General features: G+C 36.7%; 1 protein-coding gene across 1 annotated transcript in view; it reads right to left on the reverse strand.

Annotated features, from left to right (window-relative positions):
- LOC111142202 (cilia and flagella associated protein 54) overlaps positions 1-26263 on the reverse strand; it is a 313573-nt gene that overhangs the window by 179781 nt on the left and 107529 nt on the right. Inside the window, exons 22-26 of the mRNA XM_022495227.1 lie at positions 25863-26048; positions 18162-18298; positions 14131-14278; positions 11604-11759; positions 7034-7156 (exon numbers count right to left, since the gene is read on the reverse strand). Of these exons, the coding sequence (XP_022350935.1) occupies positions 7034-7156; positions 11604-11759; positions 14131-14278; positions 18162-18298; positions 25863-26048 (750 nt within the window). The remainder of the gene's footprint in view (positions 1-7033; positions 7157-11603; positions 11760-14130; positions 14279-18161; positions 18299-25862; positions 26049-26263) is intronic.

Below are 26263 nucleotides of genomic sequence, written 5' to 3' on the forward strand. Positions count from 1 at the left end.
TAACATACTTGGGTCCAAGGCTTGGAGAGAAGTAGAGAGTGCAATCTTTCCCCCTCGCTTTAATATGCCAGTAGAAAATGATAAATGATAAAGAATTTTTCCAATCAACAGAAAAATAGAGAACCAATTCTACTCAACATTCCAAAAGGTAAACAGAAACAAAAAGACCATGCCAGATGTTTAGCATAATAATTTTTAAAATAATACAAATTAATGAAACATTTAAGATTACATGTCTCAGGAGTGGCACTTTATTTGGAAATCTGGCAACTTTTAGAAAAAATACTTCTGCTTAAAGAAGAAAAATTGGGCCATCTGAAAAAATTACCAATGTTTTCACAGAACAGAGAAAAGAAACAGAGCCATTAGACTAATTGGGCTTTCAATGTCATAACAGAAAAGCCATATAAAAATGTGTTTATAAAAAATGAACACCTAAAATTTGGGACTCGAAGTGAGGCCAGGGCTTTGGGGCTATTGATCAGGCTGAAGGAAGCTTCTGAAAGGGCAATTCTTTTTTTTTTTTTTAAGATTTTATTTATTTATTTGACAGAGATCACAAGTAGGCAAAGAGGCAGGCAGAGAGAGAGGAGGAAGCAAGCTTCCTGCTGAGCAGAAAGCCCAATGCGGGGCTTGATCCCAGGACCCTGAAACCATGACCTGAGCCGAAGGCAGAGGCTTTAACCCACTGAGCCACCCAGGCACCCCATGAAAGGGCAATTCTTAGCATAACAGTTTGGGACAGAACCAGCTCCAACATCAAAAATCTGATATCAATATATGTTTTAATTTTTACAAATGTCCAGAAATATTCAGGGTCATATCTACAATAATATCACTTGGATCTCAATATGATCCTTCAAGTTGTGGGGGTCAGGAGGTGGGAGAAGGCAGTAGAGTTGTGGATGGCAAATAAAGCAAGGAAGGGCCAGCCCCAAGCTGCACAAAATCACAAGAAGCTGAGAGAGGAGGCATGTGAATTCAAGGACTTCAACATGCACTGGGCCCCAAATGCTGGTCTTTTGTTCCAGGTCAGGAGTCTCTTCCATCTTCCACAGGGTTTGTTGTGAAACCTCCCATTCTTCTCAATCTCTGTAACCCACCTTTACTCCCCACCTCCTCTCTCTCTCCCCCTCTCTCTCTCAGCAAATGACCTTGCTTCCTGTTCACAGAAGAAATGTAGGGAAACTAGTTTATCTCATACCTACACACTAAACTGTAATTACAACCATCCTACTCTCCTGTTAGAGGAGAGAGGTCAATCTCCTGTCCAGACTAATCCCTCCCACATGTACTAGGATCTCATTGCCTCCTCCCTTCCTGGGGATCTCACTTCTATAACCACATCCTTTCCCTCTCCTGTTTCCCCTCAATGGTCAAATGTGGAGTACCCGGATAAGCAGAATTGGGTTTTTGGTTGGTTGGTTGGTTGGATGGATGGTTGGCTGGTTGATTTTTAGCAGAAGTTGCTATTGGCAAGCTGCAAGCAACAAGCTGCCTTGAACAGAGTTTCTTTGTTCTGGAAGAAATACTGCAGTAGCTGCTATCAGTCACTTAAATGTAAAGTGAACAGTTGTCCAGTACCCTGGAAAGAAAGTGTAACCTGGCCTTCTCTTACTTCAAAAAGACACGCCTCTCCTGGAAATACTTATTGACGGACAAGTTTGGGGAGAAAAAAAGCCAAACAGAGAAGATATTCTAAAGAAAAGTAAACTTTGAAGATGTACTTTTAGCCCACCGTAACACTAATCAAAGTGTGTGTAATCATAACATCAGATGGAAAAGGGTACTTGGGATTGTGGTTATGCTACATGAGAAGGATAGAACTAATAATAGCAGCAGATGGATCCTCAAAGTCAAGGTTGGGAATGAGAAAATAGCTTTGGACTAATCAGCTCTCCAATTCTTCCTCTTGACTAGTGGAAGCAGAACTGCCCCCTCCCCACCGCCGGAATAAGTGCACCCTTGAGATTCTTAAACAATTCTCTTCCCTTCTCACTCTGCACAGTCCCCAGATGATATCATCTATTTCTACTATTCAGCTGAGTCCATATATTAACAATGGTTTTGTCTTTAACATATTTGTCCTCTCTTAAACTCCAAGCCTATGGGTCCAATTATATAATATATACCTCTTTGGATATCCTACTAGTCCCCAAATTCAATAGATTCAAAATTCATTATCTTTTCTCCCTTTTTTTTACCATAAATTCCTCCTTATCCAGAGTTCGACAAATAGCATTGTATTCACCCAACTGCTGAGGCCAGAAAGCTGGATTGCTGTTGGCTCCTCCCCCTCTTTCCTCCCACACTTAGCAGGTTAACATGTTCTCAACTCTATCTCACAAGTGTAACTTATCAGTTAGGTGCAGTAAGAGGCTAACAATAACTAACAATAAAATAGAACAATTATAACAATATACGATACGACAGGGTCTCTCTCAAAATATCTTGTACTATGCTCACACTTCTCTTTGTGATGACTGAGATGGTAAAATGCCTACATGATGAGATGAAGTGAGGGGGATGACACGGGTGTTGTTAGGCTACTACCGACCTTCTGACAACTGACTAATGCAGTTGACTGCAGGAAACTGAAACCGCGGGACGCAGAACAACAGAAAAGAGGGGACTGCCGTAGTTTGCTTTATCATCCCTCTCCTTCTAACTCATTCCCTACCTCAGGTTTATCCCACTCTATTAGCTGTTGTTCCCCATAATAATTTCTTTTTGTTAAAATGCAAATTTAATTATGTTGTTTCCAGGATTAAAACCCTTGAATGGCTCCTCCCTGACCTCATGAGATGGCCATTCATCACCTGGTACCTGTTCACTACTCCACTTTTTTTTTTTTTAAGATTTTATTTATTTATTTGACAGATAGAGATCACAAGTAGGCGGAGAAGCAGGCAGAGAGAGAGGAAGGGAAGTAGGCTCCCCGCTGATTGGAGAACCCGATGTGGGGCTGGATCCCAGAACCCTAGGACCACGACCCGAGCTGAAGGCAGAGGCTTTAACCCACTGAGCCACCCAGGTGTCCCACTACTCCACTTTTTAAGGTGATTGAAACATATCCTTCATAATTAAAAATAAATCTGATTCTTCTTTTCCTTAACTGTAAGATTATTTCATATTTTCTCATTGATTGCTCCCCGAGGTAATGTTAATAATCTTATCTGTCAAATATTTTTTAAGATTCGCATTTAAGCCTGTTAATACAGTGTCTTGTCATAAAAAAATTTTTTTTGCTTATCATCTAGTCTGTTTATCTATCTTTTTCTGTGTACCTTTTGAATTTTATGCCCTATTGAGAAAGGTCTCCTCTGACTTCAAAGCCATACAAATATCCATCTGTCTTTATTTTGCTTATGGTAGGAGGCTCTGTCTTCATTTATTTACAGATGAATAGTCAATGATACCAGCACCTCTTATTAAATAAAATATTTTAAAAGATTTTCCCAATAACTCCAAATGCCACTTTTGTCATTTATTAAGTTCTTCTGTAGACCTGGGTTGGCTGGCTATTCCTGGGCTCTTCCTCTGAACTATTTGCCTATTAGTTTGTTAACACCATTTTTTATTGAAGTGGCCTTATAATAAATTTTAGTATCTATTGAGAACTTTTAAAATTATTCTAATCAGTTTCAGAGAAACCCCATTGGGATTCTGATTAGAACTGTATTACATTTAAATACTATTTTTGGAAGGATTTCTATTTCTATGACAGTAAGTCTCCCTACTCAGGAACTTGGAATGGCCTGCCATATGTTCAGATCTTATTTTGTGCCCTTCAGGAAGGTTTCAGTTGTGTGATTCAGGTCTTTTAACACTTTGTTAGGTTTAAAATGCTGTATATTTTTTCTCTAAGTTTTTATTTAAATTCCAGTTAGTTAATATACAGTGTAGTATTAATTTCAAGCGTAGAATTTAATGATTCACCACTTACATACAATATCCGGTGCTCATCTCAAGTGCCTTCCTTTTTTTGTTTTTTGGTGTTTTTTTTTTTTAATTATGTTCCTCCCTAATGCCTATCACCTATTTCACCCAACCCCTTGCCCACCTCCCCTCCAGCAAACATTCAGTTTGTTCTTTATGGTTAACGGTCTCTAATGCTTTGCTGCCCTCTCCCTTTTTTCTTCCTTTCCCTATATTCATCTGTTTTGTTTCTTAAATTCCACATATGATTGAAATCATATGGTATGTATCTTAAAATACTGTATATTATTAGCAGTGTATTTTCCTCTCTCTCTATTTCTAACTGGCTACTGTTACTATTAAAAAAATCAGTTTGTAAGCATTTCACACACAATCACTTTATAAATTCTTTTTTTAATTCTAGTAATTCTTTTTACTGGATTCTCATGAGTTTTTGAAACCTGTACAATTACAGATGAATTATACTTTTTTAATATTGTAAAATTATTTCATATTCTTATCTATTACATAAGACAGAATCTCTACAAATAATAATTCACACCATCAAGAGTCAGAATCTCCTATACCTGATTTTTAAGGAAATGGTTTCAGAAAATTGCCGTTTAGTATATTTGCTGTAAAATTTTGGTTAATGTCTTTATCATTGTTCAATAGACTCCCTCCATTCCTAACTTACATATAATCTTTTTAGGAAAAGTTGCTAAGCGTTATCAAATGCCCCTATAGCATTTTTCACTTAATCTAATTGTGATTTTCCTTTTTTAATTTGTTATTGTAAAAAATTAGGAATTTTAATTCAGACTTGATCTTTAATACTTAACAATGACACTGTCCTAAAACAGAAAGTGACCAGATGTCTTCCAGAAGCAGAGAAAGGTGATAAGACACAACAATTTTGAACAAAATTATACAACGCCTCTTTGTCCTGATTCATGTTTGGGATTCTGACTCCTGCTTTTTTCGCCTATAAAAATGGCTATTCCTCCTTTATTTGTGTTTGTATTTCCCCAGTACCTCTATCCATTTATTTTCAACCAGTGTTTGTCACATTGTTTTGCAAGTGTTTCTTGCATTTGAATCTGACTTTTTAGCTCATCTGGCCATCTCTGTCTTCTGAGTTCATTTACACTTAGTGAAGTAATTAATATTCTTGATTGTATTCCTTCTATCTTAAATACTATCTTTTCTTCCTTCTTACTTTTGCTGAATTAGCCATTTTTTCTCCCTGTCATTCCTCTCTTCATTTTTTCTTCCTGACAATTTAGAAGTCCTACTGTGCTTTAAAGTTTTGCACTTAGCTACATGTTCCTGAGTCACTTTTAAATAAAATAATAATTTTACATTATATGTATTTTTTATACTATATTTTTTTTTAAATACACAACCATGCACCACAAATCTCTACCTGGTGTCCCCTCCCTTGACCCCAAACAAGATAAAAGTTTTAGTTCTAGTTATTAATAAGTTTTTCTTTCAAAGATAACTCTTCTATTTCAAGAATTCCTACTTAGCATTTATATTACAAAACCCGTATCACATCGTTATTACCTATTTAATTTTAATAGTATGTATATTGCAAGATTCATGGCTCCCATTCCTCTCCTTTTTGTCTTTCCCTACCTTGGGATTTCTCTCCTGAACCAACTGTCATTTGATAGAGTACTTCCTCGAGTGTTTTCCTCAGATAAGTACATGGGCAGAATACTTTTTAGATGTTTGCACTCCTGAAAATGTTTATTTTGCCCTGACAAAGGAATTATATCTTCCCTGGTTATTAGTTTTTGGACCTCGGTCTTCTCCCCTCAGGATTCTACAAATGTTGCTCTGGTATTTTAGCTTCTACTGTTGCTGATAAAAAGTTTAAAGCTAATGGATTCTCTTTCCATTGCAAATAACCTGTACTTTGTTCTCAAAACTTTGAGATTTTTCTTTATGCTTGGACTCCAAGAATCACACCACCAAGTGTCAATACATGAGTCCTTAAATTAATCTGGCCTAGGACTTAGGGAGACTATTCTCCATTTTTTAAATTTCCTACCTCCAGAACTCTTTTTGTTTTTTGTTAGTACTTTTGGATCTGCCTTCTGAATTTATCTCTAGGTAATTCCACTCTATGCTGTCAGGTATTTCTTGAGCTTCCAGATTTGACTCAAGAAATACCATTAACTACAATCTTTATCTGTTTAATTTTTTTAATCAAAAATCAAATATCTTTTCTTCAGTTACAAAAGATCTTCTGTTTTGTTTTCACCATTTAGTTTCATCAGACCACTTTGAAAGTTTTCTTTTGTCTTTTTTTTTTTTCAAGTTACCTCTGGTCTTTTCCAACAAAGTGAGAGTAAAAACACAGTTATTCTGGTGTTTGGCCTGACCCTTGGAGTTCTGAGTCCTCTTAAGTAAGTTTTTTTTGTTTTTTTTCTTCTTCCTGCAAATGGCTACCCTCCCTCCATATTTGCACAAACAAAGTTAAAGATGTGTCTCCAGCAGTGAGAAACCAGTGAGCAATGGAAAGAATATGATTTTCTGCTCCTGAGGGCAGGCCATAAACACCCAGCAAATCATGACTTTTTTGCTAAGATAGAAGGTAAAGGCCTCTCTGTTTCCAGACCTTCACTGAGACAAACTTAAGTCCCAAATAAAGTGATCGATCAAATCAGCCCACCCATGCAGTATTCTTCCAGATCCTTACCAAATCACAAAGGTCCTATGAGGACCATATAAAACAGGCGGGCAGATATAGTCCTTCTTTGAGGAAATTCACTGGATTCAGTCAAATAAAGCCTTTGAAAAAACAGACAATGTGGGTCTTTGAGCCAAGCAATGAGGATAAATAAGCTTACCAGGCCTCTGGTCTCTTGGTTCGTTCTTATTTCCAAGATGAATGAGGTCCCATAAAATGCACTCTTTCCCAATCCTTCCCCTGGCCTAAGATATACCACCAGGCTTTACCAACTGAGCCACACAGACAACTCTTGACCTAAAATGTTTTGTGGGTACTATTTTTAAAAGTATTCTATGTAAAAAAGTAACTTAACATTCTAAGTAGTTGCTATTCCTAAATTTTATGACACTAGACAAAGAATGAGATAAATACCTTTGTTATATAGAAGATACAACAAGCTATCATGTGCTGTACACTTTCAAAACTTGCAATATGTTTCTTTGAATGGGTGATATTTGGTACTCCTTGCAAAGCCACTACACACTTTATCAAGATCTAAAAAATAGAAGCACAATAGTTTCTGTTGAAAAATATCACTCTCACTCATTATGAAATGTTCTATTCAAATCAAGCAAGTTTTAAACCATCAAATACTATTATCATCAATAATTGTCAATAAATTTCTTATGTATAAAAGAATGTACTCTGAGATAAAATTAATATATTCCATTTCAGATAAGTCCTTTATCTAAAGTAACTTGAAAACTAATATAGAGGATAAAATAAGTATACAAAGATTACAAAACAGCACATTTTGACAAGTGTCATAAAAAATATAGGCAAATATTATATATACAAGACACTAAAGGCACATCCAGGCTTAGGAGGATCTTAAAAAACCATTTAGAGAAGGATGTACCATATTAAATATACAGTGATACCAGTTACTTGAACGAATAGTTGCCTTCAAAATTAAAACCAAGTATCCATATCCCATATCCCATCAATACTGGTGTTTACTTCCTAGTCTCCTTGCCTTATATTATGTGATCCTGAATTTCATGAAGAGCTAGATAATTAAGTTTACCTTTCAGTACTTTGCTCTGTTCTGAGCACCATTACTGTCAAAAAAGTAGGGCTGAGATTGCATCAATCTATTAATCATCCAGATTATCAAAAGACAAATTAACATATGGATGTTGGTCTTCTGTGAGCACACTAGTTGCTTCAAGTCACTATTCTAACATTATTACTATTGTTGCTGTACACCTATGAGTATTTGCAATGCCTCTTTAATTCCTTGCATCATCACATACCCCCACCCCACTACACCATATCCCCAAATCATGTTAGCAACCTAGTAGCTTTGTAGTTTTCACCAGGTTCATATAATCATATATGTATATATACATATAAGTACATAAACATACATAGAGGGAGAGTTAATGTTATGTCACAAAATGTAATGCATAAGCACTTGTTTGAACTGTGCATTTCTCCTTTAATCGTGTCTTATGAAAATTCCCTACAAGTCTACAGGTATAGTTCAAGTTCATTATTTCCAGTGGTTGCATATTATGATTTAGTGTGGAACAACCATCATTAATTCATCCATTTCCAGAATCTCTATGTTGCATACACTTTTACAGCTGACGTTTTACTGTCTGGTATAGGTACTGACCATCCTCCTGCCACAGCACTTTCCCTTTGTCTCCAGGTTTTTTTTGGTCACCACAAAAAAGGCCATAAGAAACATCTTTGTACATGCTCAGTTGCCAATATGAGCAGCAACTTCAGCACCAGATTTGAGATGATACCTAGTGAGGATGAAGCACCATCCTCAAGGTCAAAGTAAACCCTCTAAATCAATAACAATTATGTGGTGTTGTGTCCCCAGCAGGTAGAACACATGAATCTAGGAACCAAGGGGTAGAACTAGGCATTTTACTAACTGGTGATTTTATTCTTTTTTTTAATATATTTTTTTAAGATTTTATTTATTTATTTGACAGAGAGAGAGATCACAAGTAGGCAGAGAGGCAGGGAGAGAGAGGGGGGAGCAGGCTCCCTGCCGATCAGAGAGCCCGTTGTGGGGCTCGATCCCAGGACCCCGAGATCATGACCTGAGCCGAAGGCAGAGGCTTAACCCACTGAGCCACACAGGCGCCCCTGGTGATTTTATTCTATGGGGTAAATTACTAATAGAGGGATTGCTGTGTCAAGTATATTTGTTTTTAATTTTAATTAAAATTAGATTTAGTTTCATTAAAATTAAGAATACTTTATCAAAATTCAAAGCCTAAAACAATTCAAATGTTCCCCATCAATGAATGAGAATTCCTTTGCCCCACATCCTCACCAGCAAGAGGAGTTACAGATCTTTTCAATTCTTTCAGCAATATTACATTGTCCACCTAATGTTCATTTCTAAGGATATTCAAAGTTTGAGCATCTTTTCATGGTTCTTGGCCGCTTGGATTTGCTCTCCTGTAAACTGCCTATTCATGTTCTGTGGCCATTTTTTTATTAAGTTACTGCCAATTTGTAAGCTTTTTGTTATATATATTTATCCTTGTCAGTAATATATATAAATAACCTTGTTAGATATTTGTTCTAAATCCATAAATTTTATGCTATCTTTGTTATGGTCCCTGTTGTCACACAAAGGCTGCCATAAATATAGTCAATATTTCTTATTTTTCTTGTTATTTCTAAGAGTTCTGTCTTAGTTAAAAAGGATTCCCACAACCCTGGCTTGCACATGTAATCTTCTGTGATTTTTTTTTCCCTTAACTTTTTAGGACATCTGGACTTTTTATATATGTACAATATAGGTGTCAAACTCTATTTTCTTTCACATGAATATCCAGGGGTTTCACCATCATTTTATAAAAATATCCAGTCTCTTCACACTGAATTGGAATGCCAATTCTGTCAAATAGTATATTCTCATCCATATTAAGGCCTATTTCTAAAATCTTGTTCCACTCACTTTTCCTATTCCAAACAATACAATTTAATTAGAAACTTCTTTCTCAAGGCTTTTCCTCATACCTATAACCCATTCTCTGAGGTGTAGCTAAAGGCCCCCTAAGTCAGTGGGATGCCAGAGGATGACAGTAGATTATCCTGAACTTGACCAATTGAGCACTGTTTGCAGTTGCTGGTCCCAATGCGGTATCCTTAAAAGAGGACATTAAAAGCTATGCATTGCTATGGGTTATGTTCTCTTTTCTATACTACTAGGAAGAAGTACCAGAAGTTCCCCTTCATACTGGGAAGACAAAAGTATATACTTAGCAACTTGCTCTAGGGCCATGAAAATTCTCCCAGCCTCTGACATATTTTATAAAAGGACCTGAACTCTCTGGGCATTTCTCAAAACAAAACACTGAACGATTACAACAATAACATGCTAATTGAAACTAAAGAGCAAGAAATGGCCAGTACATTAAAGACCTTGGTAAGATACATGCCCTCCAGAGGATAGAAATAAACCCTGTGAAGATTCAGGAAGCTGCAGATAAATGAACTCTCTGGGCCGTGCTGAGAAACCCCATCCAAACTAAGTCTGACATCTGGCATCTCTCACCTCTAAGAAGAAAGGACAATGCCAGCTAAATGCCTTTCGGTTCTGGAGGAAGCATCTTCTACACTTGAGAATGCTGCTCTACAATCCATCCACAAATGACATGGAAGGCTGCCAACTATGAATCTAGGTTTTGGATTCTGGAGGCAGATCTAAGCAACTGGACTCCTAAATGTGGGGAATGTGGGAGAAGGAGGCACGTCTATGCTCCAGTATAGCCACTCCAAAGCAAATATTTGTTAAAGTACTCAAGCGCCCTCGTTAGTTTTCTCAATGGTGAAGTAAAATTTTTAATGCTGTGCATGAGTTCAGTCATATTTTCTTGGTTTTCAAAATCTGGGTTGATGACAATAATGATAATGATGACAACAATGATGACGATAAAAATTTTCTAAAAGTATCAGCAGCAAAACCTTACTTCTCTCACGATTTCCCTGTAGTAGGCACAATTCTAAAACAGTCCACAAGATTCCTCCCCCTGGTGTACAAGCCCTGTATAATCCCTTCTCCTTAAGCATGGGTAGGACCTGTGACTATGAGGAGATCATCACTCTCATGCGTACCTTACATTATGTAAGACTCCTCATGCATGTTAGACGAGGCTCTCCTGCTGGTCTTAAGGAAGCAGAATGCCATGTTATGGAGAAGACCAAGTGGGAGGGAACTGATGGTGAGCCTTTAGGAGCTAAGGATCCCCTTTCACACTAGCACAAGGAAATGAATTCTCTCAACAACCAGGGAGCTTGGAAGAGGTGCGAGAGCCTCAAGTAAGATGACAGCTCTGGCCAGCACCTTGAGTTCAGCCTCATGAGACCCTGAGCAGAAGACCCAGTGAAGCCATATCCAGCCTCCTGTCCCATAGAAACTATGAGATAGTAAATGGTTATTGTTGTAAGCCACTAAATTTACAGTGATTTGTTAGAAAGAAGAGACAACTAATATAATCCCTTTAGCCAGCTCTCACCTACTCTTTTCCTATACATTTCAACTCCTCCATCACCAAGAAACCAAATATCTTTCGTATGTCATCCACCAATTTTTCCCCACATGATAATGGCTTTAACAATATGTTTTTGAATGAGTATTGCTGTTTTGAACATTATGCAATTATAAAAACTGAAATGACTTTAAAAACCTAGCAAAGCAGATTGCTAATGTTTAAACATGGACAACAATGGGCCTGAATGTTTTCAGAGAAATATATTTTAGTCTTTACTTATGTTTGCCCAAACATAATTTAGATTATTAAATTGTTTTTCAGTTAACTCATGAAATTTCATAACACCTGTCTTTGACCTATTTGTACATTACAAAAGATACACTGCTTTTTCTTTTCCAAAATGCTTTGTTAAATTGCCTTTGTAAAAAATACAAAGTAAAAAAATACTTATCTAGGGGTATAAATATGCTTACCTGTATGACAGGTACCAAAACAATATTGTGGTAGATTATAGGTGCAAGAAGGCCATAACACTGAGTCACAGCTTGAAGGGTATAACTGGAATCATTGAGGTAGTTGCTAAGTTCCAATGCCACTAATACTCTCTCACATTCAATTAGTCTAGTAATCTGTAAGGAAACAGATACTGTTACTCAAAATGAACATCAGGTGCTTCACTAATATGTCTCTAAGAAGAATAAAGGGTAGGAAATATGATCCTGTGGCTTAACAACATGTTGGTATGTTAAAATGTTGATTTTAAATCAAGACCTAAATTCAAGAATAATTCTAACTCCCCAACAATGCTATGTATGGGTAAGACAACCTTAGAGTTAAATTTCAGAATATTTTGTAAAATAATACAAGTGCCACTAGTAATGAAGAAAGAACCAATATTTTTAATTGATAAAATAAAAACTTGGCTATATTTTAATGTTAGAAAAAAACTAGTTTTTTCAAAACATAAATGTTATAACAAATAATAATTAAAATATTATGTCTCTGTAATATTATCCCCACTTTAAAAAAAAGTCCCATTTTCTTACTGAGTTTGTGGGAAAAAAAAAAAAAAAAAAAACGATGAATTTTCAGCAGACCAAACTAATCTTCTATTATACTTTTGCTACTTAAATAAAAATGGTAGTAAAATAGAAAGTTGGGCTTTTTTGAGTAAATGCTTTTGTGATTAAATGATCCTAACTTTTCCCTTCCCTTTCCTGAGGGAAGATTTTACTATGTTTCTTATCTTTTATTTTGAAAGATTTATTTACTTTTTTGAGGAGGATGGGGGAAGAGCAAGCATGTAAATGGAGGGAGAGGCAGAGGGAGAGAAGCAGACTCCCCACTGAGTGTGAAGCCCAACATACAGGGCTCCATCCCAGGACCCTAAGATCATGACCTGAGCCGAAACCAAGAGTCAGATGCTCAATGTACTGAGCCACTCAGGTGGCCTATTTTTCTATATATACATACAAAATTACATACAGAGAAAACATGAGTAGCAACCAGAAATTTCCATAGAGTAAATTTTTAGTAGGATGGTAGTCTAGCATTCTGGAATTCACTGAAGTACTTAAAGACTGACTTTATAATATGTTTATTTAAAAAAAAAAACTGTCTTTATGTACAGACTGAATGCAACATAGTAGGAACAGGATGATGGTTATGAGTGCTTAGGCTCTGTAAGACTATGAACTTACCCCGGACAAAAGGTCATGTCTTTTTTTTTTTTTTTTAATTTTTGTATCCACGGGCACTGTCACAGTCTCCCATAACAATTTATTGGTTGGTTTATTTGCTTGGTTATTAAATAAATAAATGCATGGGTAGGAAAATGCAACTGTGAAAAGCAAACACCTGGGAAAAGTCTCTGTGTTTAAAGTTAGTAAAGAAGGAAAGAGGAAGAGGGAGAAAGAAGAGTGATGTTCAATCTAGAATGAAAACAAAAGTGAAGGACTGTTTTTAAAAGCAAGATGTTAAAGTTAGAAAGTTGCAGATGTACAGACAGCAATGTTTATAACCACCCTGAGAATCCATCAGTAAGAGATAGGTTACATTCTTGCCTCTATACAGTAACGCAATATTAGAGTTAAGAACAATTTGGTATGAAAACGAATGCTCACTGATGTTCTTCATCCCAGAAAGGCAACAGTACCTGAGGAAGAAATTCGGGGAAAACTAGCCAAAATGGACGAGAACATACCAGATGTCATTTTTTATTTGGTTTCAGAACCCATTTGGGTGGTGGCGAGACAACTGGCAAAGAAAAATGAACCCAATCATAGACCTGCAAGATATGGCCTGTATTAGCAGAAAAAGACCTCAAGAAAACAGGGAAAGGAACGCAAGAACAGAATGAAGGCGGTAAGGAGGACTGCCAAAGCCAGTGTTGGTGCTGGCAAGAAGTGAGATGGAGAGTGGACAATAGGAGTAAAGATTCTGTAGTGACTTTATTTGTGGTGATCGTGCAGATTTTTCATGAGAGGATTGATAAACTAAGAACTTAAAAAAATCTGGTAAATTGATAAGTATCTGCATGAAAATACGTTCAAGATAAATTATAAAAAAGGTTAAATAGGCAAATTGTGGAATAGAAAGTAGATTGTGATGTCATCTTGTAAAATAATATTAACAATAATTTGTCTATGCATATTTTAAAAAATCAGAGATATAAAACAAAACAGAGGGAACAAAATCATATTATTTTTAGGAGCAACAGGATTACGATGGATTTTACTTTGTACTTTATATCTTTTTTAGTATTTGAAATTTATACTATTTTGTACAGACACAAAAGATAAACTGAAAAGAAGAAAAATATATATGAACTTGGTCCTATGAAACCTATATGGAATATCAGATAAACCTGCACAATCATAAAATGACCTCTCAGTCCATTCACAAATCAGGGTATGAAATCCCAAAAGAACATGAACTTGAAACATCAATAAACAAATAAAGGGAAATCAGCATATTTTTGGTCATTCTAAAATCACTTACTTGTTGAGAGGGGAAAAGCTCATTGCCTTTAATACTATCACAGAAAAGATTTTCTTCTTTAATTTTAATGTCACTTGTTACAAAAATATTTCTAAGAAAAAAGTATAAAAGGATTGAAGAAGTCTCTGCCAAAATATCTGAATGTAATCTGCAAAAGGAAGTAAATGATGTTACAAGTATAAATACAAAATGATTTAGCATATAAACACACCTTTTTAGGTTGATTTGTTCTTAATATCTACACAGTGATCCCAAAATAACAGCAAAAATTTGTGGAACAATTTCTCCCACACAGCTCTTTAAATTAAAATTAAAGACTATATTTAACAACAAGTTAACAACTAAGAAAATTAAGCTGCTGACATATTATGTCACAGATACATAAAAATAACTATTGGTGAAGTAAAACTTTCTGGTTCTAATATACAAACTTCTTTTCTATCAACATAATGAAATCGCTATAGATACTCAGAAGCTTGGGGAAATAGGCCCAATATTTCAATTAATAAACTTTTGGAAAATAAGGGTCACTTATAGCAAAATCCACCCTGGGTAAGGAGAAAAGGAAAAAGAAAGAGGCAAGAAGGGAGGAAGGGAGGGAGGCAGAGTCTTAATAACTCTTAGCTTATTTTTAATTATCTTTTCTAAATTGTAGTCAACAGTGCCAATTATTGGCAAAACTGTGAAATATGCAGCCTTCCTACTTGGTTTCCAATACTCCCTTCCTTGTTCTCAACATTACTTGGTGACGAACTTTCCCTTCTAAGCATCAGGTCCACCCTCTATCTCAAAAAACAGGAAAGGATCTGACATCAGTAATTCACACTTGATCATGATCCATTTCACCACTGTGTTTAACGCTGAAATTACACTTGCTAGAAGAATGTTAGTCCTCCCACTCCTACAACTCATACTGAACTCTCTCTTGGTCCACGTGATAATTGATCATTGGTACCCGGACGCACACAATGTCCAGGCTGTTGCTTCCTCGTGGCTCCATTTCCTTCTCTACAGAGCTCACACGCTGGTCAGCCATTTCAACAGTGACCTCTCTCCCACTTCAGATTCTGCACCCCTTATTTTAAGCCACAATCAGTTTGCCTGACTTGCATAGATGTCACTGACTGTTTTTTCTATCCCTTCTACAACAATCACTTACTTAATCTCATTTGATCTTTCTTTTTCATTCACACTAGCATTTGCCAAGCACCTACTATGTAGAAAACACTATTCTATGCCCTGGGATATAAAGATGAGTCAAATGTGGCCCTTACCCAGAAGAACTGGGCTCTACTACAAATTCATGTTATGGGATATCAACTTAGTCATTAGTCCTTCTCAGCAACACTTCCGTTTATCCCTGATGTCTCTTTGTTCACATTCCTGAGTAAACGTTCTAAACCCCCTTCTCTCCACCCTATGTATTTCTATATCCTCCAGGTTCTACCACCATAGTGTCATTATTGTGGGAATGTGCTTATACCCTCAGTTTCTCCCTCTTCACTGTCTCCATCCTCAAACATGCTTTCCTTAAACCTGCCTTCCCCCTCCATGTTCTGCCATCCTCTTCTTTGCCACCAAACTTCACATGAGTGATCTTAGTTTATTCCAATTCTCCATTTTCACTTATTTCTTACCCAACTGCAGAAGGTTTCTAGCCCATCACACCACCAAAATAGCTCTCTTAAACTCATCAATGGCCTCCTAATTGTCAATTCTAAAGGTTTCCTCTTAGTTTTGATCCTACCCAACCTCTCTGTAGCATCTCTTACTGAGCAACTCCCCTGCCTGACCTTGCAATGGCATTTAATAGTGCTGACCAGTCCCTCCTGGGTGATACTCTCACTTCCTTTGGCAATGCACTTGTCCAGGCTTTCACCTCCTGAACTACTCCTTTTTGTAGAATAAGTTATGAGACTTGGGCTTTCCTCCTTCCTCCCATCCTCCCTTCCTTACTTTCTTCCTTCCTCCCTCCCTCCATCTATCTTTCTTTCTCCCTTCTTTCCTTCCTTCCTTTGTCTCTTCCTTCCTTCCTTTCCTGTAATGCAAGTCTGACTTAAGCTTTGATTGCCAAAGCATCCACTTCAGAGATAGCTTTCTCTAATAAATACATTGCCAGCCACACAACTAGATAAAGAGCCAGGCCACTTCCCCCACTGAGGCTCCTCTGTTTTAAAAAATCTTAGTTGATTTCAATAAATGAACATTGGGGCCATTTGTGTGTGTGTTTTTTTCTCTTCCCTTGCTTTAAATTACCACTTTTATTTTTTAAATTCAACAACAAAGAGTGAGCCCATGAAATCCTAAGCACCCACACTTTACCTCAATAAAATCAGAACCCCAGGCCCATGCTGGCTCTCTCTCTTTACCTATGACCTGCTGTGGGGCCCCAAGTGTGTTGGTGTGTTGTATAATTTCCAGATCCCATAAATAATAAATCTTTTTTTTTTTTTTTTTTTCAAAATTTCCAGATGGTCATTTCTGAAAGGTGTCTTGCAATCATAATAAGAACCACAAGGGCTAATTCAGATACAACATTGGTTATTCATGGGCTCAGACCAGCATAAAACATTCTCAGCCCTTCCTTGGTTCCATCTCCTGCTTCAGCCTCTTAAATATAAGCAATGTCCAGAGTTCAATTCCAGCTTCTATCTTTTCTGCTAAACAGTTCTTCCTTGGGAGATAGCACTTGTCAAAATTTCGACGATGACCTCATGGACAATTTCTCAATCTCTCTCTAGCCTTGACCTCTCTCCTAAGTGTCAGCACTAAATATTCAGCTACCTACTGGGCACCTCATATCCACAAAGGCATCCTGCTGGAAAACTAAATGCAAAATATTTCCTATCTAATTCATTATCTCTTCCAAAAACTTGTCCCTCACCTCTCCCTTTCCCCTAGTACATGTCATAGGCCTGCCTGCCAGTCAGGTAACTATGACAATCCCAGTCAACTTCACTACCTCCACTCTCCTGTCCCCATGTTGCACAAAACCTTCCAACCTCTGTCTCTTCCTCTCCTGAAATGCCTCTCAAATACATCCTGCATAGCACCAGCATCCTTGTACATGATAAAGGCTAAGTCTACATTTGTTTAATTGAATGGAATTATACCTTTATGTGAATAAACATTATGAAAGCCTTGCCTCAACCAGCATGTGCATTTAAGGTCATTATCTTTGACTGAGGAATAAAGGATTTTATTTTCTTATTAAAGACATTAACAAGCAGGTGAAGGAGATTGTCTTTTTTTTGAACTTGTTCAAACAGCCTGAAATCACACTAATGCTCACTTCTGGGGCTGCTCTTAAACCTTGTTTTTTAAAGGAAAAACGGCTATAAAGCAAAGGATGACCTGTGGTTTTATATGACTCCTAGCAGCCTGTCTGCAGTTGCTGATGCTCTAATCCTGGGAGCCTCTTCAAGCAAAGGAAAAACTGTCTTATCCTAATAGTCCACGCATAAGACTATAACTTTAACCCCAACCAAACTGTTCTTGTTTTTAAAAAAAGCCCCCAAAGGTGTTTGTGTTTTCTATATAATTGACAATATCTTGGTTAGTATTCAGTATTTTTTTTCCCATAGCCTTCATTACTCTAAATTCAGAATGCATCTATATGCCTCCTGTGCTTTTTCTGACTCTAGCAAAGAAGTTTCTAACAAGGACTCAAGAACTTAGAATGTAGATACTTATTAAAACACTTATTAGAAATAGTTTTACATTGACTATCTTTTTTAAAAAAATCTTATTTATTTATTTGACAAAGAGAGAGATCACAAGTAGACAGAGAGGCAGGCAGAGAGAGAGAGGGAGGCAGGCTCCCCGCTGGACAGAGAGCCCCATGTGGGACTCGATCCCAGGACCCCAAGATCATGACCTGAGCCAAAGAAAGAGGCTTAACCCACTGAGCCACCCAGGCGCCCCTACATTGACTATCTTAATATGAAACCGAAAATTAATTCTAGGCTTCACACCCAATATCCATATTTTCACCAAGCAAATTAATATTTTAAAAGAATATTTCTAATTACCTTCTCTGTGTGATAGTCATTATATTGCTTAAACAAATAACAGATTGTTCATCGTGATGTGGTGAAGCCACAAAGTAATCCCAAACTGGTGAGAAAGCCTTCTTAGCCAACTCATAGTTACCAACCTGATAGGCAACCTACAACAAAAAGTACATTATCTTATGTGATATTTTTATCTGTGAAATGTATCTTTTAAACAGGAATTCTGATAAAATCCACTCACACATTAATTTCATACACAGTTGTTAACATTTGCTCTTTTGATCTACAGGACCACAGTAAGGTATCAATGGCCACTGGCAAGGGAGGCAGACATATTTTGAAATCTCTTTTATTTCTAAATTGCATGGAAATCTGAAACTCTGTAAGGATGTTTCAAATTCTCATAAGCAAAACAAAGATCACATCTGAGCCAAATTAATTTCATTTCCATCTATCTCGGCAGTGCACTCCATTTATTAGACACACTGTTATAATGAACAATCTGTTCCAAGAGAAACAATCAGATTTCCCAAACCCAAAATATGAAATATACTTCATTCTTTTCTGGTTCAGACTGATATTTTCAGAGCTTTTGTGCAACAAAGGGCTCACAGCTAAAAAGAGTGAAAAATAAAACAGAGATGCTTCCAAGAGACCATGATATTTTTAATTCAACATACTCAACATTAGGCAAAAATAACTGATTTCACTGGCAAAAGAGAAGCTTGAGAGAAGAGAAGTCAACAACTTATCTATTTCTTTTGGTAGAATATATTTCTTTACAGATATTCCCTAAAATCATTCTATTCAAATATGTACGACAATATGAAATCTCACCATGTGAGTTATGTGCTGCTTCAAATCCTTAATGGAAGCAGGTAGAAGATAAAGTATAAATAAATTCATTAAATTAAGTATGTAAATGACATGTTGCTAGAATATATTCCACTCAAGGGAATAACTTACAGGACCAGAACTTTTTAAATCTGCCAACTCCACATTCATATCCAACCAACCAGTAAGGTTTTATGAAGTTTCTACTCTGTGCTAAGCACTGTAAGGATAGGTTCTTCAAAGCTTAAAATGACCTTATACTCCATTAAACTCTAATCAAGTTACAGACATAAAACACATGAAATTACCAGAAAAACTACAAAGAATAACATAATAATTGTGGAGGCTGAGAAAAGGAGAAATGAAGGCTGCAAAAAGGAGTCAGGGCTTGAGCTGAAACCTCAGGTAGGAATAAGGTTCAGATGGGCACTGTTTAGAGAGAACCTGAAAAGGGCCCAATAGTGAAAATCACCATAATGCATTTAGGAGAGACTAGCAAGACAGATCAGAATTTGAGGAAAAGCAGGAAAATGATGGACAGGTAAAATGAGATTTGATTTCAGAAGGCCTTGAAAATCAGGTGGAAGTATTTAAAGACGTCAGGTACTGGTCCAAGCACTCTACATGCATTATTGTATTAACTCCTCATTACAGTTTTATGAGGTGAGCTCTATTATGATCCCTATTTTTCAGATGAGGAACCTGAGGCATTAAGAATTTCAATAATTTGTACAGAGCCTGATATTCAGTAAAAAGAGTAGAGCCAAGATTTAGAGTGGTAGATGAGGTCACTTCTCTGGCTGCATTGGTTAAATGAAGAAGTCGGACTAAGTGGTCACTAAGACAACTTATAATTCTAACACTTAATGTGGAAATTAATAACAAATGATGTGTGAGTTGGGTGAAATTATAATTGAATGTTCTTTCCTTTTAAAATATATCTTTCTAAAAATAATGTCATTTATTCAATCAGTGGACATGGTGAAACAAGAAAAGATGCCATGATTAAACTAAGGTTTGTAAATTCATGAGTTTTTGCAGGTTAACAGAACAATGCCATGATATAAGATGGTGACCTGGTAGTAATGGGTAGAATAAATTCTAGAGGGGGTGAGGTTAAAATGAGAAAGAAGCACTAGAAGACTAATGAAATAATTTAGTACAATAGAGACCTCCTCTTGATACATGACCTTCTCGTGGCTTCCAAATTTCCACACTTGTCATGATCTGCTCCCCGACCAGTCTACTTACATTTTACCTCCCTGACCAATTATTTTACTCTCCATGGGTCTCTCTGCTCCAGCTACATTGGCCTCCTTGTTGTTTATCAGACATACCTGGTACACTTCTGAAAACCACAGGGCTTTTGCCCTAGATCCTTCTGCAGATGCTCTGCCTCCGGAGACCGTCCTTTAAGTCTCTGCTCAAATCTCACCTTCTAGATTTATTTATTTATTTATTTATTTGAGAGAGAGAGAGAGAGAGAGAGAGAGAAAGAGAGAGAGAAAGAGCGTGCACACAAGCAGGGGTGGGGGGGAGCAGCAGGCAGAGGGAGAAGTAGATTCCCTGCTGAGCAAGGAACCCAATGTAGGACTTGATCCCAGGACCCCAGGATCATGATCTGAGTGGAAGGCAGACACTTAACAACTGAGCCACCCAGGTGCCCCTCAAATCTCACCTTCTAGATGACTTCCTTGATCACCCAATTTAATACTCTGATCTATCTTCCATTCCCTCACTTTACACTTCTAATTCCTTCGACCATACTCTACTTCTTCCTTCCAAAGAACTTACCTTGTAACATACTAGATAATTTACTTATTTACTATGTTTGTTGTTTATTACAAATCTTTTATCATGGCATTTTGTTCACTTTGTTAATAACAGTGGTTCTCAAAGTATGGTCCCTGGACCATCAACATCAACATCACCTAGGAGCTTGCTGGAAATGTAAAATTCCAGGCCCTACTGCAGACCTAGTAAATCAAAAACTCTGATGGTAGGACACAACAATGTATTCAACCAGCATTCCAAGACACACACTCAAGGTTTAGAATCACTAGCCTGGAGCAATGCATAGCAGAGAGTAAGCGCACAATAATAGCTTTAAATAAATTTTAAAACCCTCTTTACCAGGTAATTTCCCTCTACCCACAGAAGAGGACACTCAGCAATTCTACTGTAACACAGTTGACTGCCCCAAGGTAAGTGCCTGACTCAAACTGGGTGTTTTATAGCCCCTTCTGCAAAGCAAGCCACCCAAAGTGTGGTTCTGCTGTTGAGGCTAAAGGCACTACATGTACCAGGAAAATTTGAGAGAAAATTTATTACTCACACAAAGGGCTCCCAGGAAGTGTTAGGAAGGCACAAGTAGGCCTGGGAAGGATTGGGCCTTGATTAGTGGCTGGAGGTGAGAAAGGATAGGAATAGGAAAAGTTCTGCCACCTGGGAGATTCAAATTTCTTGTTAGCATCAAAGGTGAGCTCACAGACCTCCTATCAGCCTGCCTGTGTATGGAACCAAAGGAAAAAAAGAAGGGTGAGGTTTAAAAACAACTCGGTGGTCAAACATCAAAAAAGACATCAGACCCATTTTATTTGGCGGGCCACTCAGAATCTCTTTCCTAGGAACCTAGAATCCAGATTAGGAGCCAGCCAGGCAGTTCTCTGTTTATATCTGAAATGGAGGTATATAAAAATGCAGGAGCTTCCATTTTTCCTTCAGAGATGGAGAAGTAAGGAAAGTCAGTCTTTAGAAGGAGAAAAAGAAGCTGATGTATAAAGAGAACCAAAGGTATGAGACCTACAGTCGCCTGGAGTCCACAGCTTTCCCAGAGCCTAACTACATTCCCCCAAGCCAGGTTGGTGCCCTTAACTTGGAATCGGAGTCCTAACTGAAACCATAAGTCAAAATTACCTAAATATAAGTTATTGTTGTGGTAATGAGATTGATAAAAAAGACAGTTCCAAGGAAGAAGAGATGAGATCTAGCAGAGAGCCTAGCACAAAATAAACAATAAATAATTAATCAATAAACACATGAATAGAGAGAGTAGCAATATTCAGTTAGAGGATGAGAGTAAAGAGAAGAGTTGAGACTTCTTAAAGAGCTTTAAAAATGGGATGACTATCTTTTACCTGGTAGATTTATTGCTTTTAATTTGGTCATAGACAAAAGGCCAATCTCTACTTATCAAAAAGTTTCAGTGAATTATTCATATATAAAGTGGAAAAAAAAAAGGATGAATTTCATTCTCCTTGCCACCATTGCTATGACTGACAAAGCATTCATGTCCCAGTATCAAACTCTACTGCCAATACTGATCATCAAGACCCACTGAGCAGCACCAACCCAGGCAGAGAAGAGATGGCAGTGACATAGGCTCTAAAAGAACTTGGCCCATGTTAGAAGTTGAATACATGAATTCCTTGAACCTAGACAAAGCAGTAGAAAGGTATGAGCTGGTTCAAGTGTCAGGCTTACCATCTGCTACCCAAGCAACCATGGGTTACTTAATTACATGACCTCCCTGAGACACTCTTTCTCAAATAAAATGGCAGGGGAAGGATTAAATTCATTTCAGTTTCCTCAACTAAAAAGATAATAATACCATCTCTTTGAGTTATTGTAATAAACATAATAATGAATCTTTAAACATCTGACACATAATGTTTTTTATTTTTTTTTTAAGATTTATTTATTTATTTATTTATTTGTCAGGGACAGAGGGAGAGAGAGCGAGCAAGCACAGGCAGACAGAGAGGCAGGCAGAGGCAGAGGGAGAAGCAGGCTCCCTGCCGAGCAAGGAGCCCGATGTGGGACTCGATCCCAGGACCCTGGGATCATGACCTGAGCCGAAGGCAGCCGCTTAACCAACTGAGCCACCCAGGCGTCCCCACATAATGTTTTTTAATTAAATGATACCTCCCATTTTTTTTCTCAATAAGCCACTGTGTCCATTCCCTATTCAACTAAGTAGTTCAATAACCCAGCAGTATATGACATTGGGTCTTCTATCCATTTTAAAGATAGGAAAATTGAGATCAAGTAATTTGCCTAAAATCTTAAAATCCTGCTCATAGGTTTCTAATTTTCTACATTCTATATTACATTATCTAGATACTCCTGACTAAAGGGGAAAAATAAAAACAAATGAAGAGATAAAGAGGGGGAAATTAGAAAATATATCATTCATAATGGTTCCTCAAACAACTTTCCAGATAATCTAAATTAATAGCTTTCTACATTAAGAGGAAACCTAATGACAATCCAACTGACTTTAAAATCCAACTGACTTTATTAAATGGCTATAGAATTACTTTGAGTTGAAAGTCCAACCTAAAATTCCAAGCCAAGTTAATCATAGGTATTTAGTGAAATGTCTCTATTCCTTACTATAAAATACATATGATAGTATTTTTAAAAAGATTTATTTATTTATTTGAGAGAGAGTGAGCAAGGTGAGGAGCAGAGGCAGAAGGAGAGGGACAAGCAGACTACCCGCTGAGCAAGGAGCTCAACACCAGGCTCAATCCCAAGAGCCCGATCGTGACCTGAGCCAAAACCAAGAGCCAGATGCTCAACTGTCTGAGCCACCAGGCACCCCATATGATATTTTTTAAAGAACTGAATTACCCTGAAACTAAAAACTAACCACTCTCATGAAAAATAGATTGCAATTCCAAAGGAAAGGTACATTTTCTTGCTAGAACTTAAAAGCTGAAACTTGAGCTGTAAATTAAGTTTTACTAAGTTTACTAAGTAAGAAAATTTTGCTTCAGTCACTTAACATTATGAGAATGCTCATATACTGTCACAAATGAATACAGTACTGCAAATATAGTATCAATAATGAAACATTGGCCATTACTTTATGACACTTCTCATTATTCCAGCAGAATAGCTTGGACTTCGTTTTATTAACTTTTCAATGAAAGTTCTGCCAAATGAAACCCAAAAGTCAAACCTCCCTGGAGAAAAATTAGGCCTTGATAAAATATTCGATTCCTCACTTTGAAATAACTCCATCACTGAAAATTAGGGAATATATTAGATTCCAAAGAAATAAAAACATCAGAAAACCATGAGCCAATATGACATGCTAAACCAATGCTAGACAAATCCTAGCAATTCTCTCAATTTAATTTTCTTTGAAAAATATGATAATATAAAATATCACTAAGATCTTAGCTTATTATTCTAATCAACTATTAAGAGAAAAATAATAGCACAATAGAAATGTGATATTATTTAAAATGGCCATCATCTCTAGAGCCCACAATAGGCTTAAAATTAAGATTCTTTAGACCTAGGTCAATGAGTCACCCTTTCTAGAGTCCTATTCACTGGTGATATGTTTTAAGACAGGCAATTATTTCAGCAAAAATGTTAATTCATGAGTATATTCATAATTGAAAACGCTAACAATATTTATTAAGTACCTACTGTGTGACAAGTGCACTGGTTAAACATCTGCCCTGCATAATTCCATTTAATACTCATAATACCTCTGGGAGGTAGCTACTATTACTGTTTCTACTTCATAGATGAAAGTTACTTGCTCAATATCACATGGCTAGTGTGAGCAGCTGGAACTTGAACTCATGTCTGTGTATCTTTAGTAACTCAGAAATTTCACTTCTATAAATCTCCCCCCCCACCAAAAAGTAATCACGGATGCAGGCGGAGATGCACATACTCAGATGTACATCACGGCTTTGCTTTTAATAGCAAAAGACTGGAAAATAATGAAATGCCTATCAGTAAAGATCACTAAGTAAACTACAATCTATCTGTAAGAAGCAGTATCATTAAAAGAGGCAATACCTTCAGAAGATGCAGCTCTTAAAAATTACACTGTGGAGGAATACTTACTGGAATGAAAAAATGTCAATTATATATTAAATGACATATCAAGATATAAAATAATATATATATCATGATTAGATTATATATTATACATAAATTCAAACACATGTGTATACACATGTATATTTAAAATGTATGTGTATATAAGTACATACACACACAGGCACATGCACACAAATGAAAAGATAGCTCTGGATCAGGGTTTCCCAATCTTGGCATTACTGACATTTTGGCCTGATCATTCTTTGTTATTGAGGGTTGTTGTCTGAATTGTAGGGTGCTTTTCAGCATCCCTGACCTCTACCCACTAGATGCCAGAAGCACCCTTTCAGGTTATGACAACCAAAAATGTCTCCCGACATTGACAAATGTCTCTTTGGTGCCAAAATTGCCCCAAGTTAAGAAGTGCTACTCCAGGGGCACCTGGGTGGCTCAGTGGGTTAGAGCCTCTGCCTTTGGCTCAGGTCATGATCCCAGGGTCCTGGGATCGAGCCCCACGTCATGCTCTCTGCTCCGCGGGAGCCTGCTTCCTCCTCTCTCTCTCTCTCTCTCTCTCTCTGCCTGCCTCTCTGCCTACTTGTGATTTCTGTCTGTCAAATAAATAAATAAAAATCTTAAAAAAAAAAAAAAAAGAAGTGATACTCCAGATGACAAGATAAATAGGTAACATTTATTTTCTTCTTTGTGTATTTCAGTATTTTCTAAATTTCTAAAATTAAATTTAAAATTAAATTTAAATATAAAATTAAAATTAAATTTAAAATTAAAATTAAATTTTTACAATAGCATTTTTTTCCTGGATACATTTGTAATAAAAAAAAAATACTGTTGTAAAAAATCAATCCCATTATAAAGAGAAGGAATGATAACTATTTTTATGAGACTAAACTGCAATAGTGGAAATACGTATTACAAGCTTTAGAATATCCACCGTGATTTTTTTCCCATTAGAAATTACTTAGTAACAGCTTAACAGAAAAAAACATAGAGGAAAAAATTAGCAGAAATCTCTTCTACCTGTGTCAAGAACATCCGAGCAGTAACAGCAGAAAGAGGTGGATAAACCAGAATTGGTTTAGTTGTCTCCCCAATAGCATCACCAATAAGCTTCCCATTAGAAGAATAAGCAGCAATTGCAAAGACATATTTTTCATTGGTTTCTAAACCTTTCACTTCAAAAATGCTTTTACCATCAGCTGGTATCTGTTAATAAAAACATATTTCAAGTTTATGTATGGAAAACTGAAGGAATGTGACTTTTTAAAAATTTAATTAAATAACCCTTATATGTAAAAAGTAAATAAAATAAAATAACACCTTTGTATTTACTGTTGATTTAAACTGAAATTAGAAAAATTCACTGAAATAATAACATTAGAAGAAGGTTAAAAAAAAACACTCAGATGTCATTAAGGAGA

This window comes from Enhydra lutris, unplaced genomic scaffold, assembly GCF_002288905.1.
Source record: "Enhydra lutris kenyoni isolate GAN:26980312 unplaced genomic scaffold, ASM228890v2 scaffoldscaffold7, whole genome shotgun sequence".
Classification (NCBI taxonomy): Eukaryota; Metazoa; Chordata; class Mammalia; order Carnivora; family Mustelidae; genus Enhydra; species Enhydra lutris.